Source organism: Nansenia antarctica (assembly GCF_963989245.1).
Source record: "Nansenia antarctica genome assembly, chromosome: 2".
NCBI lineage: Eukaryota > Metazoa > Chordata > Actinopteri > Argentiniformes > Microstomatidae > Nansenia > Nansenia antarctica.
This window is the reverse complement of record NC_137675.1, coordinates 82,036,585-82,053,083: the sequence shown is the minus strand read 5'-3', so window position 1 is coordinate 82,053,083 and position 16,499 is coordinate 82,036,585. Positions and strand designations below refer to the sequence as shown.

The 16,499-nt window shown below is 43.2% G+C and overlaps 1 protein-coding gene and 1 pseudogene across 2 annotated transcripts; both read right to left on the bottom strand.

Annotated features, from left to right (window-relative positions):
- Positions 1–4,434: 4,434 nt before the first annotated feature.
- Positions 4,435–15,649, bottom strand: LOC308150742 (beta-1,4 N-acetylgalactosaminyltransferase 2-like; the record flags this gene model as incomplete). The annotated part of the gene is made up of 8 exons (XM_080523542.1): positions 4,435–4,622; positions 5,005–5,233; positions 5,675–5,818; positions 6,597–6,778; positions 8,523–8,609; positions 14,432–14,572; positions 15,206–15,312; positions 15,510–15,649. The coding sequence occupies 8 exons, from the start codon at positions 15,647–15,649 to the stop codon at positions 4,435–4,437; spliced, it is 1,218 nt and encodes a 405-aa protein (XP_080379668.1).
- LOC308151758 (protein BTG2-like) lies at positions 11,389–11,974 on the bottom strand (annotated as a pseudogene). Its single transcript has one exon. The product of its transcript is annotated as a protein BTG2-like (transcript).
- Positions 15,650–16,499: the final 850 nt, after the last annotated feature.

Sequence of the window (16,499 nt, the reverse complement as noted above, 5' to 3'; positions counted from 1 at the left end):
TGTACAGACCTCGCCATCCCCTCTACCCCCCTGTACAGACCTCTTCATCCCCTCTACCCACCTCTACAGACCTCTTCATCCCCTCTACCCCCCTGTACAGACCTCTTCATCCCCTCTACCCACCTCTACAGACCTCTTCATCACCTCTACCCACCTCTACATCCCCTCTACCCACCTCTACAGACCTCTCCATCCCCTCTACCCCCTGTACAGACCTCTCCATCCCCTCTACCCTCCTCTACCCCCCTGTACATACCTCCTCATCCCCCCTACCCCCCTGTACAGACCTCTCCATCCCCTCTACCCCCCTGTACAGACCTCTTCATCCCCTCTACCCCCCTGTACATACCTCCTCATCCCCCCTACCCCCCTGTACAGACCTCTCCATCCCCTCTACCCCCCTGTACAGACCTCTTCATCCCCTCTACCCCCTGTACAGACCTCTCCATCCCCTCTACCCCCCTGTACAGACCTCTTCATCCCCTCTACCCCCCTGTACAGACCTCTTCATCCCCTCTACCCCCCTGTACAGACCTCTTCATCCCCTCTACCCCCCTGTACAGACCTCTTCATCCCCTCTACCCCCCTGTACAGACCTCTTCATCCCCCCTACCCACCTCTACAGACCTCTTCATCCCCTCTACCCCCCTGTACAGACCTCTTCATCCCCCCTACCCACCTCTACATACCTCCTCATCCCCCCTACCCCCCTGTACAGACCTCTTCATCCCCCCTACCCCCCTGTACAGACCTCTTCATCCCCTCTACCCCCCTGTACAGACCTCTTTATCCCCTCTACCCCCCTGTACAGACCTCTTCATCCCCCCTACCCCCCTGTACAGACCTCTTCATCCCCTCTAGTGAGTGTGTGAGTGTGTGAGTGTGTGTGTGTGTGTGTGTGTGTGTGTGTGTGTGTGTGTGCGCGCGTGTGTGTGTGTGTGTGTGTGTGTGTGTGTGTGTGCGTGTGCTGAATACATAAACAAACAAGCTAAAAGACGACAATAGAAAACGTACCATGCTGACGATATTACTAAATGTTTGAAGTAGCTTTTATCTTAGCTGACTCTCTTACCTTCAGGTCGAGTTTGTGTATTCTGGCTTCGCAAAACACCAACAGTAGCAGGCTAAACACAGCCGGTGCGGAGTTTGACAAACGAAGTTTGACTTCGGTAATAGGTCCAGTTGTAATATCCTCAAGTTGGGAACAAAAGATGCCTCCTTCTAATCCATTTGTTCAATTTGTTTACAGAAAGAAATCCTCCTAAATCCTCGGTTATACGATTTTCCCATTACATCACATTACTAGCCGCCATAGCGATGGTAAAGCAGGTGAACGAAGCTACGCCGGACATGACGTAAGCACGTACGATTCTTTGTGCATGTCCCAAAACCCCATAGACAATTGACCGAATGGCCTGAAGTTACCAAAATAGATTTTACATGCAAGTCTACGAGAACAGCCTAGTGCAATTTCGAGTAGACTGAAAGTTGCCCCGAAAGGGGCGGGACTTGAAGCTGATTGGAACATACTCCACAGAACACTAGCTGATTGGACTATGATATACTCCACAGAACACTAGCTGATTGGACTATGATATTCAGAAGCAACACTATCTAGAAGTCATAGAAAAAAAATCTCTCTCTTCTCCCTTTGGTGGGGCATTGTCCAATTGCCCCTAATGAACCAGCCTCCCCTGCTGGGAATAGAGCAATGTCTAATTGTGACTGACTAATGATATGCATCATCCATAGAGAAATATTAGGCCTACTTGAGACGGTACTGGCTATCTTTCCAATTTACTACCACATGAAGGGTGCCTAGTAGTCAACTAGGGTGGGACTTCCTATGAGCTGGGAAGGCATCAGCCAATTGGATCAACACATGGTCTTCTTATTCAATAGGTTTATTTACAGATTGTAAATTGACTTCAGGCGTATGATAAATGACTGGCCTGAGACACTCTCCCGAGCCTGAGCACCAGCCAACAGCAGTTTTGGGACCTGCAGGTTTAGGACCGCAAGTCTAGCACCCTCGTTCTAGGGTCCTAGACCTTAGGGTTAGGGTTTTCAGGACCCTGCTACTTGAGACACTGGAGCTGAGTTGAGAGAACACACCAGCCTTTGGAAGTGAATCACCAACATTTGACACTCACACCACAGATTAAGTTGACTACACGATCACAGTTAATTTAGGGGAGTGCGCCATCTATTGCTTATATCTCTACGACATCATGACACAGTACTAGCATGTTGGTGTTGGTGAAAAGAAATAGAGATCTACTGTATATGAAGCTCTCCTTTTTTCTTTTCAGGTGAATGTTTATGGATTTGGGGCAGACAGATTTGGAAACTGGAACCACTACTGGGATCCACTGCCGCAGCGTACTTTAGATCACTATACAGTGCATAGTAGAACTCATGAGTCTAATGTCATTATGCTGCTCTCTGAAAGACACAAAATCAGGATATACAACGGATTGTGACTACTCTGCTTTGCATACATGCAAAATGCTTGTTGCCCATCTTGCTATGTCAAACAATGGATTCCAATATATATGTTACGGTACATGTGGGAATGCGGTACATGTGGGAAAACTAGGGTTAGGGTTAGGTGCTACGGTGCTAGGGTTAAGGTTAGGGTTAGGGGTAGGGGTAGGGTTAGGGTTAGGATTACGGTTAGGGTTAGACATGCCAGCATGTACCAAGTCGACGTAACACCTAACCCTAACCCTAGTTTTCCCACATGTACCGTATTCCCACATGTACCGTAACATATATACTAGGGCTGTCAGTTGATGAAAAACTATTTTTATTATTATAAATCTTTTCATATCGTAGTTCATTAATCTACTGATTAATCTAATGTGGAAATATCATTGTTCCACAATCATACATTTCCCAAACATTCTTGGACAAGAAACTCAAAGTGGTACTTAAACAATGAGTGAGAGAGTAATAAGGTACTTTAAAAGTTAGCAATGAAATGATTACAATAGTTGAGAGCCATATAAGGGTTACATTCAAGAAGGGTGTTGATCGTCGCAGATAGACGTGTCACGAGTAGAGCTGACATCATTCATATGTCAGAGAGGTATATCTGTTCTACGTCATGTATTTCTTGTATCTGATAGTTCCACAAAATGGCCAGTTCAAAGAAAGTTAAACATCTTAAAGGGCTGAGGTTATGTCCCATCCCAAATCGACCCCTAGCCTCTAGGCACTTGTGGAGATCTGAGAGGCTTGAATTGTGTAGACATCATAGTAAAGCCTGTTCATCCAACTTGGTGTCTGATAGGTGGAAGTTTTGCCATCCAATCCTCTCACATCTCCTCAAGTGTATCACCTCATAAGGGCTTGGTTTGGGATAGAGCGAGGCATAACAACATATCTCTGGGTCTACTACAATTATTCATCTGTGGCCTAACCCTAACCGTGATGACAGCTTAAACTTAACTGTATTGATGCACTGCATTGCTATACTTTCCTTGGATAAGACGGCTACCCTTGATGTTTGTCTTGTTTGGAATGATGTTATGTTGAATGTGCACAAATTATTTTAAATTTACTCTATGAAGAATGTATTCTAATAAACAAAGCTGAATATGTCTCTCCTACAATCAACTGCACAAGGCTGACATCTAGAGTCTATATGGATATATGATCATGTGTGCTGTCCAGTGCTGAACTTATTGCCTTTGTAGGTGATGATGATTGACGAAAGACAGACATTAAGGCCCTGTTGTTCAAAGTGATGTGAAGTAAAGTCAGGATCCAATTTAACGTTTGGACTTTTCTTTCGAAAAAAATTAATAAATGTCTGCGTTGATGAAAATCAATGACACATCGCTAGTCAACTAACACAGCTTGTTTTGTGAATCTGCTAACAATGTAAAGTAGTGTTAATTAACTAGGTAGCAGTAGGGATTACTCACCGAATCCATTGCATTGCAGTATTTTGGCTTGACTAGCGAGTTTGTGTTGTGATTTTCAACAACATTTAAATGTATTTCCGTGTTTCAAAATAAAAATTTGATTGGTTACCAATTTGCAGCCCGAATGACCAGACCTATGTACCCTGTAGCCCACAGCATTTTGCACTAGACCTATTGATTCTACTGCAGTACGACTGGTTCCGCTGTAGTACGACTACCATCACTTTATTACTTTATTCTAGTTTATTAGGCCTATTACTTACTTTATTTACTTTATTCTATTATTGTGATTGTGTATCCTACTGCAATGCCAATATTGAAGGACCTAAGCCAAAGCATTTTACTCTTGTTTACCTGTACATTGGATGTAATAAAAGCTATTCTGATTCTGATTCTGCTGACGTGGACAGAAGTATATAATGTTTGGAGAGTAAAAAAAACATAACCAGAGAAATTCCTCATACGACATATGAATATATTTCCTGGGACACTAGACTTATATCTATCCATAACGAATGCATTTCAGATGGTTCTTGAAGAAGTGAAGACCCAGTTTGAATTCACCATCATCCTTCTTCTGGTGACGGAAGTTAGAGTACAGCTTGTTTCCTGCCTTCTTGGGCTGATGTGCGATGTTGACATGACTACAGGTGGCCACCAGGAGGCTGCCCAGGCCGTCCATGAAGAACTCTGAAACAGAGGGAGGGAGGGATGAGGAGAAAGAAGAAGGATGGATGAGTATACTGTAGCGATAATTCCCAACAACTGAATAATACCTGAAGCATTCGTAATGGGGTTAAAACAACAACTTGTTCACGGTCAACCAAAAAATATATATATTTAAAAGGGACAATCTGGGATTGCTATATCCATATATTAAAATGTTTAATTGATACTGCTCTTTGATTCCCAGATTGCCCCTTTCATAAAACCTTGGTGACTTTAAATAAACCGTTGGGAAGAGAGTGCAACTAAACTAGATGATTGTGTGGACCCCAGGAAGAGCAGCCCAGCTGTTGCTTAATAGATAATGAGGATAAACAAATAAAAATAATATATAGTAATATTTCACCCGAGTGTGCCACTCTCTTCAGCAGGGGGTCGAAGCCAACTCTCCTTATAGCGTCTGTGCGACCCAGGAGGAAGTTGACCACCCCGTCGGTGAAAGAACATTGTGGGAAACCAGGAAGGCTTTGGTATTTGATCTTTGACTTCCTATTCAGACAGCCGCCATCTTCCCCGTCGCCTTCCTCGTAGACCAGGGAGAAGTGGAAGGTGTTGCCGGCCACAGACGCGCCCACCTGCTCACACACAGAGAGAGGTAACAGATTGAGTTGATGAAAAGGTCAATGCTTGCAAGACAGACTGGGTTTGAATCCAGGTTTATTTTTGTCATGGTATTGTAGTAGAAACCATTGTTGACACTGTGTCTCATGTTTGTTAGTACAGACTAGTAAAGACCAGTAAAGACCGATTAAGACCAGTAGAGTCCAGTGAAGACCAGTAACACCAATCAAGACCAGTAGAGACCAATAAGGACAGATAAAGACCGGTAGAGACCAGTAAAGACCAGTAAAGGCTGTTAAAGACCTGTAGAGTCCAGTAGAGACCAGTAGAGTCCTGTAAAGACCAGGAGAGACCAGTAAAGACCAGTAGAGTCCAATAAAGACTAGTAGAGTCCAGTAGAGACCAGTAACACCAGTAAAGACCAGTAGAGTCCAGTAAAGACCAGTTCTTCTCACCACGTCCAGTTCAGGCATCGCCTCCATCACCTCCACCAGACTCTCGATCTTGGTCTGCGCTGTAAACAGGAAGTCATCATCCACCCACAGCAGGTACTTTGTGGTTACCTGGGAGACGCCCAGGGTCCTGCCAGCAAACCAGCCCTGAAGACAACAGCCAACCAGGAAACAGTTAATATAAATAGTTATTATTATAATGCTAATACTAATACTAATTTGTATTATTAGGGGACTAATACTACCTAATATTGGCCGAATGGGGGTGCGAAAGCAAGGGTTGAAATTGCCAACTTTGAAACGTTCCTAGTCCTGTGTCAATGCCATGTAATACCATGTAAGCATAGATCATATTACTAGTGAATTTTGGGTTAATATGAATGTGGATTCTGCCTATTTTTAATAGTAAATTAATAAGTGGAATTGACCTCAACCGTCATAGAGGTAGGCTGCAGGATTTGACTATGAGTCATCATTTCAACAGCTTCTATTCTATCCAGGTAAAGATACTGGCCTGTAAGGAAACTTTGCAGATGTTTCCAGCATGTATGAAATATGACACGTTTCATAAACACGGAAATGGATCATACAAAACTGGTCTGATGGGTGATAGTTCTGCACCGTTAGACAATGAGGACAGTGTTTTGAGTGCTGATGGAGTTGTTTGATTTGACGTGCAGTAACCACATGTTCACCAAATGTTCCAGCTTGGAATAAATCAAATGACATGCAAACATTTTATTTTGAGAAGACATGACATTATTTTGAATGCAGTGTTTGCTTTTGCAATAGATTTGTGGACTTTAGGGTTTTGTGTGTACGTTTTTGGATTTGTGTTAACAGTTAAGAGAAAATGCTTTGAGAAAATGTGTTTAAGCGATAGAGAAAAACTGTAAACAACAAACTACATTACTGTGGTTTGTACCTGTGCCGGGGGCATGATGTACTGCTCTATATTGGATCTGTTGACTTTCTGAGGCTTCAGGCTGTCGTCAGCGATGATGATCTTCATGACTGGGTAGAAGGTCCTGATGCTGCTGATGAGGCGTTGGAGCTCGCTGTACCGCAGGAAAGTCTTGGTCACGATGGTCACCTGGGAGTTGACGTCTACCGGGACAGATTATCACTCTGGTTAGATGCTGTAGTGATGTCTACAGGGACAGATTATCACTCTGGTTAGACGCTGTAGTGATGTCTACAGGGACAGATTATCACTCTGGTTAGATGCTGTAGTGATGTCTACAGGGACAGATTATCACACTGGTTAGATGCTGTAGTGATGTCTACAGGGACAGATTATCACTCTGGTTAGATGCTGTAGTGACGTCTACAGGGACAGATTATCACTCTGGTTAGACGCTGTAGTGATGTCTACAGGGACAGATTATCACTCTGGTTAGACGCTGTAGTGACGTCTACAGGGACAGATTATCACACTGGTTAGACGCTGTAGTGATGTCTACAGGGACAGATTATCACTCTGGTTAGACGCTGTAGTGACGTCTACAGGGACAGATTATCACTCTGGTTAGATGCTGTAGTGACGTCTACAGGGACAGATTATCACTCTGGTTAGACGCTGTAGTGATGTCTACAGGGACAGATTATCACTCTGGTTAGACGCTGTAGTGACGTCTACAGGGACAGATTATCACTCTGGTTAGATGCTGTAGTGACGTCTACAGGGACAGATTATCACTCTGGTTAGATGCTGTAGTGATGTCTACAGGGACAGATTATCACTCTGGTTAGACGCTGTAGTGACGTCTACAGGGACAGATTATCACACTGGTTAGACGCTGTAGTGATGTCTACAGGGACAGATTATCACTCTGGTTAGACGCTGTAGTGATGTCTACAGGGACAGATTATCACTCTGGTTAGATGCTGTAGTGATGTCTACAGGGACAGATTATCACTCTGGTTAGATGCTGTAGTGATGTCTACAGGGACAGATTATCACTCTGGTTAGATGCTGTAGTGATGTCTACAGGGACAGATTATCACTCTGGTTAGATGCTGTAGTGATGTCTACAGGGACAGATTATCACTCTGGTTAGATGCTGTAGTGATGTCTACAGGGACAGATTATCACTCTGGTTAGATGCTGTAGTGATGTCTACAGGGACAGATTATCACTCTGATTAGACGCTGTAGTGATGTCTACAGGGACAGATGTCAAACACATCACGTTGCAGTGGATTTAAAGGGTGTAAATGTGGTAACAGGTTACAATGAGGATACAGGTCTGTTGAAAGCAGTAAACTCCATTAATGGCAAATCTAGTACCTCACTTCCTTCCCATATTAAATTAAATGACACTGTATGTCCAATTTCTGATAAAACATTTTTTTAGCCTTTAATGAACATTGTGGCCTTTTCAGAGAGGTTATTCTGACGCTCCAAATTCATGTATGAATATGGTAGTTTGTACTTCCTCTTCCGTATTCCGACCCGTTTCACCTGTTGACATCCTGGATGGCGTGTCCATGACTGGCACGCCATGAATGCCAGTCTGATTGGGGAGGATAAACTGGATTCCTTCTTGACACTAACAACTAACCCATACATCTCTGTCTTGCCTCTGGTAGTTTTCCTAGGGCCTGGAAGACTGCCCATGTGACTCCCCTACATAAATCTCCAAGTTTTCATATTTGGCAAACATTTGAGAAACCTTAGCGAACACTCAACTTAAGTCATACCTTTCAAGTTATCCAATTCTTAGTCCTCTTCAATCAGATTTTAGAGCAAAGTATAATACGATCACTGCTGTCACGTTGGTTACAAATGACATTACAGTCAGGTGCAACAATTTGGGCACCACTACACATCCACTACTAAAATTATCTACCTTTTCCCATGTCATATAAAACAGGAACCGATGGTCGCTGGATGACTATGGGGAAGACTGCCTCGTGCCGTTCATATGTGAAGTGAGCTGGGGAGAGAAGAGAGGAGAGGAGAGAAGTCTAATCATGTACAGAAGGATATATTTTAAGTACATTCAAACAGGCCCCTTGTTTCTTTTTACATTTACATTAATTTAGCAGACGCTCTTACCCAGAGTGACTAAAACAACAAAGTGCATTTGGCTAGAGGAAGTGTACCAACTCCACCAGCACATGTCCAACCATGAGCTCTTTGAGATCCTTCAGTCCGGCTTCAGAACACGAAAAAGCGGCAGTAGCTTTGTTACAAGTGTGATAACAGCAGAAGAACGCAATGCCAAACAACAAACATTTGAAAGGCATCAATTCACAAATATCCATGTTGCCGTTTCTCCCTCATGTAGCTTCTGTCAAGGCAAGCATGTTATATCAGAGTGCTTGCAATTCAAGAAGGAACCACATGATAAAAGGTTTGAATGTTTAAAAAGGAATGGTTACTGCTTTGGATGCCTAAAGAAGGGTCACATGAACAGAGACTGCACTAATAAACTGGACTGCCAAATATGTAAACGCAAGCATCCCACACTGCTACACATTGATGACAGAAATTCTAAAGAGGTTACTCAAGAACACCTGATTCCCTCAGAACCTAAGGAATCATCTGTCAACAGTGCACTGGTTTCAGCAAATCAAGTTACAGGGGCCGGTAAGAAATGTGCCTTAGCCATTGTTCCGGTTCAGGTTAAAGCCGCTCAAGGTAGCAAGTCTGTCTTAAACTACGCCTTTCTTGATCCAGGCAGCTCGGCCACATTCTGCACTGAGAACCTCATGAACCAACTGAATGCCAAAGGACGCAAGACAGAACTCATGCTGAGAACTATGGGACAAGAAAGACCTGTCAAGAGCTATGAGCTTAAAGGACTAGAAGTGGGCAATTTAGATGGCAGTGGATATATTGAATTGCCTGAAGTGTACACCCAAATCAAGATTCCTGTTTCAAAGGAAAACCTACTTACCCAATCAGACCTGAAAAGATGGCCTCATCTCAGTGGAATCGAATTGCAAAGGATCGACGCAGATATTGAAATTCTAATAGGAATGAATGTTCCTAAGGCAATAGAACCCAGGCACATAATTAACTGTCAAGGGAATGGACCATACGCAGTCAAGACAGGGTTAGGATGGGTGGTCAACGGCCCACTCAACTCTTGCTCTGCTGCTGAGGATGCTGGAACTATATCAGTGACAGTTAATCGCATTTCCATGGATAATCTGAGGGATCTGCTAATTGGGCAATACAACCAAGACTTCCCTGAAAAGGAATACGAAGAGAAGAAAGATGTGATGGTGAAAGAAGAGGGAAGAGAATATGAAGTTGTGGAGAAAATTGTGAAAGAATGGGCCGGAGGAGAGAGGCCATATCACTGCTCCCAGTGTGGGAAGAATTTCACCCAGGCAGGAGACCTAAAGAACCATCAGATGATACACACAGGTGAGAAGCCATATCACTGCTCCCAGTGTGGGAAGACTTTCAACAGGACAGATTACCTAAAGAAGCATCAGAGAACACACACAGGACACAAGCCATATCACTGTTCCCAGTGTGGGAAGAGTAACAAGGGAAACAGGTGCAATACCTTGCGGACCTGTTCTGGCGGAGGTGGACTAAGGAATATCTTTCACTCATACCACTGCCGGGGCCCAAGGGTCTTGTTCGGAGTGTTTTAGTTCAGACAAAGACTAACATTCTACAAAGACCCATTGATAAGCTCTGTTTACTACTAGAAGCCGAGAATTGAGCTTAAAACAGTTTGATGATGTCCGATTCCCAACCCCCTGACCCCCTATGCACACATTCAAACACACATTCCCCTGAGACTCATGCCCCTGCACACACCTACCCTTTCACACATGTTCATACACATGGACTTTGCAGCATCTCACCTCATCTACTCTTTGGAATATCCCTGGAGACTGTATATTATAGTTATGCCACCATGGACACTTATACAGCATGGACTTATTATGATTTATGTGGACTCATGATATTGATATGAGATGATAAATGTATATTGAAATATTGATGAATATGATGTGATGTAATGCAATGACATGTGATTTAGCGTATTTGGTATATCTCATAGATTTGTTTCATATTAGTTATTTTGGCTCCATTTAATATTTTGTTGTAATTGTTTTTGCTATGGCGTCAACAATTAGGGGCCGGTATGTTGGAGCCATATTAGGGCCTTTTGAGTTCAGTTAAGAGAATCTACTAATAAGATATTTTGTGTTTATTGTGTGTTGAAAATTATGAAATATCTTTATGAAATGTTTTGTTTACCTTTTTGACGTTGGATGTATGTACCTTTAACGATTGATCACCTACCTGATATTGAGCTAATTACTGTGAGGAGGCACCTGGTAGATGGCTTTATATAGGAGATCATTATGTGTGTTCACCAGGGAATGGTGGATCTGATTAAGTTTTGAATCGCACAGCGGGTGGCAGTGTATCGTACAGAGCTCAAGAGATATAAAGTATGATAACAATCCATATAACGTACTGCTTTAAGAAAGTCAACCTTAGTTTGGTTCAGTTTAATAAATTGTTTTATTTTATAATTCCGACTATGATAGTCAAAACAAACAGTCAAACAATGTTCAAAAATGTTAACCCAACAGAAACAATGGTCTATAACAAATACCAGTGCTTTTTTGAACTCACTTAAATAAGTAATGGGAAGTTAATTTAATAGAAAAGAGGGGAATTGCTGAGGAAGAAAAAAGAAAAAGAAAAAGGAGAATCACTGTGGTGGTCGACGGACTTCACAGAACCAGGCATGGCGAGTCGCTGCAGTGCCCCATCCGAGTCGAGTCAGCTTCGTCTCCATGGATGGTCATCAGGTAGTTCTTCGGGGGGCTGGTGCGACCACCGATCAGAAAACCATTCTTGCAGTTCAGTGAAGGCTCGAAGGGGGAGGTTGTGGGCGACACGGTGGAGCTGGGGGGAGCTGGGGGGCGCCGGGGCCTCGGCCTCGTACAACACGCAGATGGAACCGTCCTCCCCGATGCGGTAGGACACCTCGTAGGGGTCTACCCACAGCGTCAGCTCCGGGGGCAACAGCCAGAAGAGCTCTTCGCTGGTAAGTCCGATACGACAAGCGGCTCTGCCGATGAGAGGGTCCATTTCATGATTAATCCGGATGCAACGGAAGCCGGAGCCCTTCTGTGGTCGGTCGGGGAACCAGTGGTCCTGGTAGCGCTCTGTGAGTGACTGTTGCAAACAATCTCTGAACACCTGGAGTTGGTGTTCGCTGAGGAAGCCTCTGGTTCTCAGAAGCCTGGCGATTAACGTCGCCGCGGCCGTTACTTCTGGGGCCATTTCAGCTCTAGCTGAGTATCCTTGGTTCATATTGTCCTAAAGAATATTATTATTATCTCCCACTCGCTGAAACGTTAAATTAGTTTCTTTACGACAGGATTGCTTTGAGAATTCGATGGGAAGCGTCTACCAGGAAGCGTTGCTATGGGCTAGCGTTGCTATGCAAAATTCATTATTAACAGAAGCGCTGCCACGCGCATCTACCGTCTTTGTGTGTGTACATAGTGCAACGCAATATAGTGGAGCTTCTTACCTATCCTAAAGGAAATTAACCAGTTAAATACAACTTGTACATAATTCAACATGTCCAATCAACCTGGGACAGCCGCTGAGGCTGAAGAGCTTTATAAAAAACGTATTGCAACTCGCAAAGGTAAACTGGGAGTATGTACAAGGAAGCTCAATGAGACTAAAGCTTTGCTGGTGGAAGGTGGAAATATTTCTGATATAAATAATTGTATGGACATGTTCAATCAAGCTCTTGGTGAATTCAACCAGGTACATCATTCTGTGCAAGAACTCCTCTCAGAGGGAGAGAAAGAGTATGACCATGTGAATGAATGAATGAATGAATGAATGAATGAATGAATGAATGGTCTTTATTGTCATTGATATAGTACAGGTACCAAACAACGAAATTTGGGAGGGGGGGCTCCCCTGGTGCTAGGAAAAAAAAAAAGAAAAAAAAAGAAGGGAAAAGAGCTGGTTTACATAAAAAAAGGCTATGTACACTATCCACTATGTGGAGTGGTATCAGCCCAGGATGATGAATTTTAGCTACTTCATCAAGGAGGTCGATGCATGGCAAAAGGAAAGGACGCAATCAGGAGTGACACCACAGGACAGCATCTCCAATGTGTCAAAAGGATCTAGAACCTCTTCTACCGCATCTAGAGCATCTTATGCAGCAAAAATAGCATCTGCTGAAAAGGCAGCTCTGGAGGCTCGACGTGTTGCTTTAAAGGACAAGCATGCCTTACTGCTGGAGGAGACCATTATCAAATCTAAAATGGAGAAATTGGAAATGGAGGCAGAAATAGCCGCAGCGGATGCTAAAATTAAGGTCCTCCTAAGCAGTGATGAGGCTAAGCAGCCACCAGGGGATGATATGAACACCTACTATGAGGAAGCCTGTCGGCCAGTAAGCCTATACAACCTGGAACCTACTGTTGACTCTCCCATAGAATTCATGCAGATGGCTGCTGTACCTAAGACCCCACTCCAGAGGCACTTCCAGAGTAGCCCTCAGGATGAGGCAGGTGCATCTAGTCCACCACAGCAACATCCCTCAAGAAACAGACAAGCGTCTCATGAAAACCCCAGTAATATGGTACAAAGTCAAATTGCCGATCTCATCATCATGCAGCAGCACTTATCCCTACTACCCAAGAGAGAGGTGCCAGTGTTTGATGGGGATCCTCTATTCTATCAATCTTTCATCCATGCATTTAAACATCTAATTGAGGATAAAACTAGTAGATGGGCTATATGGATCGTTATCATACTTTATATCTCTTGAGCTCTGTACGATACACTGCCACCCGCTGTGCGATTCAAAACTTAATCAGATCCACCATTCCCTGGTGAACACACATAATGATCTCCTATATAAAGCCATCTACCAGGTGCCTCCTCACCGTAATTAGCTCAATATCAGGTAGGTGATCAATCCTTAAAGGTACATACATCCAACGTCAAAAAGGTAAACAAAACATTTCATAAAGATATTTCATAATTTTCAACACACAATAAACACAAAATATCTTATTAGTAGATTTTCTTAACTGAACTCAAAAGGCCCTAATATGGCTCCAACATACCGGCCCCTAATTGTTGACGCCATAGCAAAAACAATTACAACAAAATATTAAATGGAGCCAGAATAACTAATGTGAAACAAATCTATGAGATATACCAAATACGCTAAATCACATGTCATTGCATTACATCACATCATATTCATCAATATTTCAATATACATTTATCATCTCATATCAATATCATGAGTCCACATAAATCATAATAAGTCCATGCTGTATAAGTGTCCAATTTGTCACAGTTTGTCACCATCTATGGTTCCAGCTATTATTATTATTATTGTTATTATTATTATTATTTTCATTCTTCTGCACTTTATTTGCCCTGTTGCACATGGCTGCCTCGTAACAGATCAGTCAGGGTACAATGTTAGATCACGTTTGATCACACGAGATTGGGGGATGAGACTATACTGATGCTTACAATACTACCTCTGCACGTACTGTATATTACATCGTTACCTATCACTACCTCTTGTTCTATTTATATCATGCCCTTATATCACAATTTGCACTTCTGATTGGATGTTAAACTGCATTTCGTTGTATTGTACTTGTACTCTGTTCTGACAATAAAGTTGAATCTAATCTAATCTAATCTAACCAAGGTCTACCTCAGATCTAACTCAGGTCTAACCTAGGGCTATACCAGGACTAACCCAGGTCTAACCCAGGTCTCCAGTGTGTACGCGGTACACAGTGCTGGTGTAGGTGAGTCGTTCCAGGAGGTTGTTGAGGTCAGCGAGGCTGGGGGATTGGAGAGTGATCCGACCCTGACCCTGACCCTCCACCTGGCCAGGCTCAGGGTACTCTACAGCCAGGACACCGCTGGACACACGAACACTCACCTGCAGGTACAGAACAGGGCTCACACCATAGGCTTATATTCCCTGGGTGAGACCCACCATAGATATCTTATACTTCCTGGATGAGACCCACCATAGACAGTAAAAGTGAAGCACTGTACTATAAGGGTCAATCATAATGAATGAGTTACAGATCTTAACATGAATAAACAGGTTTGAAGAGTACTGCAGCCATCCTTATGGGACATTGATAGTGATTTTTGCTGCACATAGGCATAATTTCAGTAAAGGCATTGATTGTATTGATCATTCATTCATTCAGTGTATTTTCAATATCCATGTTGAAAAACCTTTACTGAAACCAGGTTTGAAAACCATCACCAACTAACGTTTTGTTTTTACACCTGGTAGCGACGAAGACCCTTGAAGGCCCTTGAGTTTCCAACCAACCTGGTAATTTGTTGTTGTTGTTTTTGTTGCATGCAGAGCTAAACCTGAAATGATGTTGAAAATAAAGTTACCTGAATAACAAGTTTGTTCATTTCCACAAATGCCATTGATAACTAGTTTAGGAAGTAACAATGACTAGTGGTGTGTGTGTGTGTGTGTGTGTGTGTGTGTGTGTGTGTGTGTGTGACCTGGTATGAGGCTCTTCTGGAGAGGGACCACAGTGAATCCCTGGATGGGGTACTGTAAAGGGGAGTTAGACGGAGCGAAGAGCAGCCTGTTCAGACTGGACTTGGTCCTACAAGAGATGGTATATTTGGTCGATTTGAATTCAAATATTTGTACACACACACACTCACGTAAACACACACGTGTAAACACCCACACGCACACGTACATGCACACACACAATAATAAATGCCATCCTGCCCTCATAACAAGCCTAACATTAGAGGCAGGAATGTTCTGTGACACTATAAATGCCATCTCTCTCACCTGAGGAGGTGTTTCCTGTACTCCTCTGCTCTCCGTTGGACGAGGTCCTCATACTGGCCTTTGGGAAGGTGATCTCTCAGTGTGAACGACCCTGCTGGACAGGAGCACGGGGACGGTGGTGTGGAGCTGGTGGATGGCATGGCGCTGGAAATACACAGGTATGAGCTAAACAGCATGACATAGATTTACCTTCACAGTATTCAGTAGCTAGTAAAGTAGTACTACGTTTTGCTCAAGAACTCCTCTATATGCAGTTCTACCTAGAACCAAAATGAGATGTACTGACATGCTTGGTTTTCCTATGTGACGTGGCTGTATACAAGGGCTTCTCACTCGCACTGTTTTTACCGGTCGACGAAAAGATCGCTTTGGACGTTTAGAATGGAATCTAATGAATCGTTTGCGACATTGATGAACATTATTGATAAAGGTAAGCTCTTTATATCTGTTATATTAAACATAGACCCGATTCTCGGGTAACCGGTGGGGCGGTGGATAAGAAGAGGTTTTAAGGATTATGTAAACACACTCATATTGACACGGCTTCAGCCTACACCTTTTTGGTCCTGGTGTTATGAATTGTGACTGTGTACATTTTTAAAATATCTGTATTGTGAATTGTATAGGGGACCAAAATAAACATTCTCAATCAATCAATCAATCAAATCCCTTAAGGATCCTTTAAGGCGCTTTGAGTTGCATCTACGAAAGGCGCTATATAAATAAAGTTTCACTTCACTTCACTTCACTTCACTTATGTAAACACACTCATATTGACATGATCCCTTAAGGATTATGTAAACACACTCATATTGACATCATCCACCTGGGACGATGAGTAACTGATGTGTCCTCCTCTGTCTTCCTTTGGGGGAACACCTGACTTGGGTAATACATCCAGTAGTACATCATCCCCAGTGGTGAGAGAAGACACAGGAGAAGGACCACCAGCCTGCTGCGTCGATCCATCTGTCAGGAACGAACAGGTTT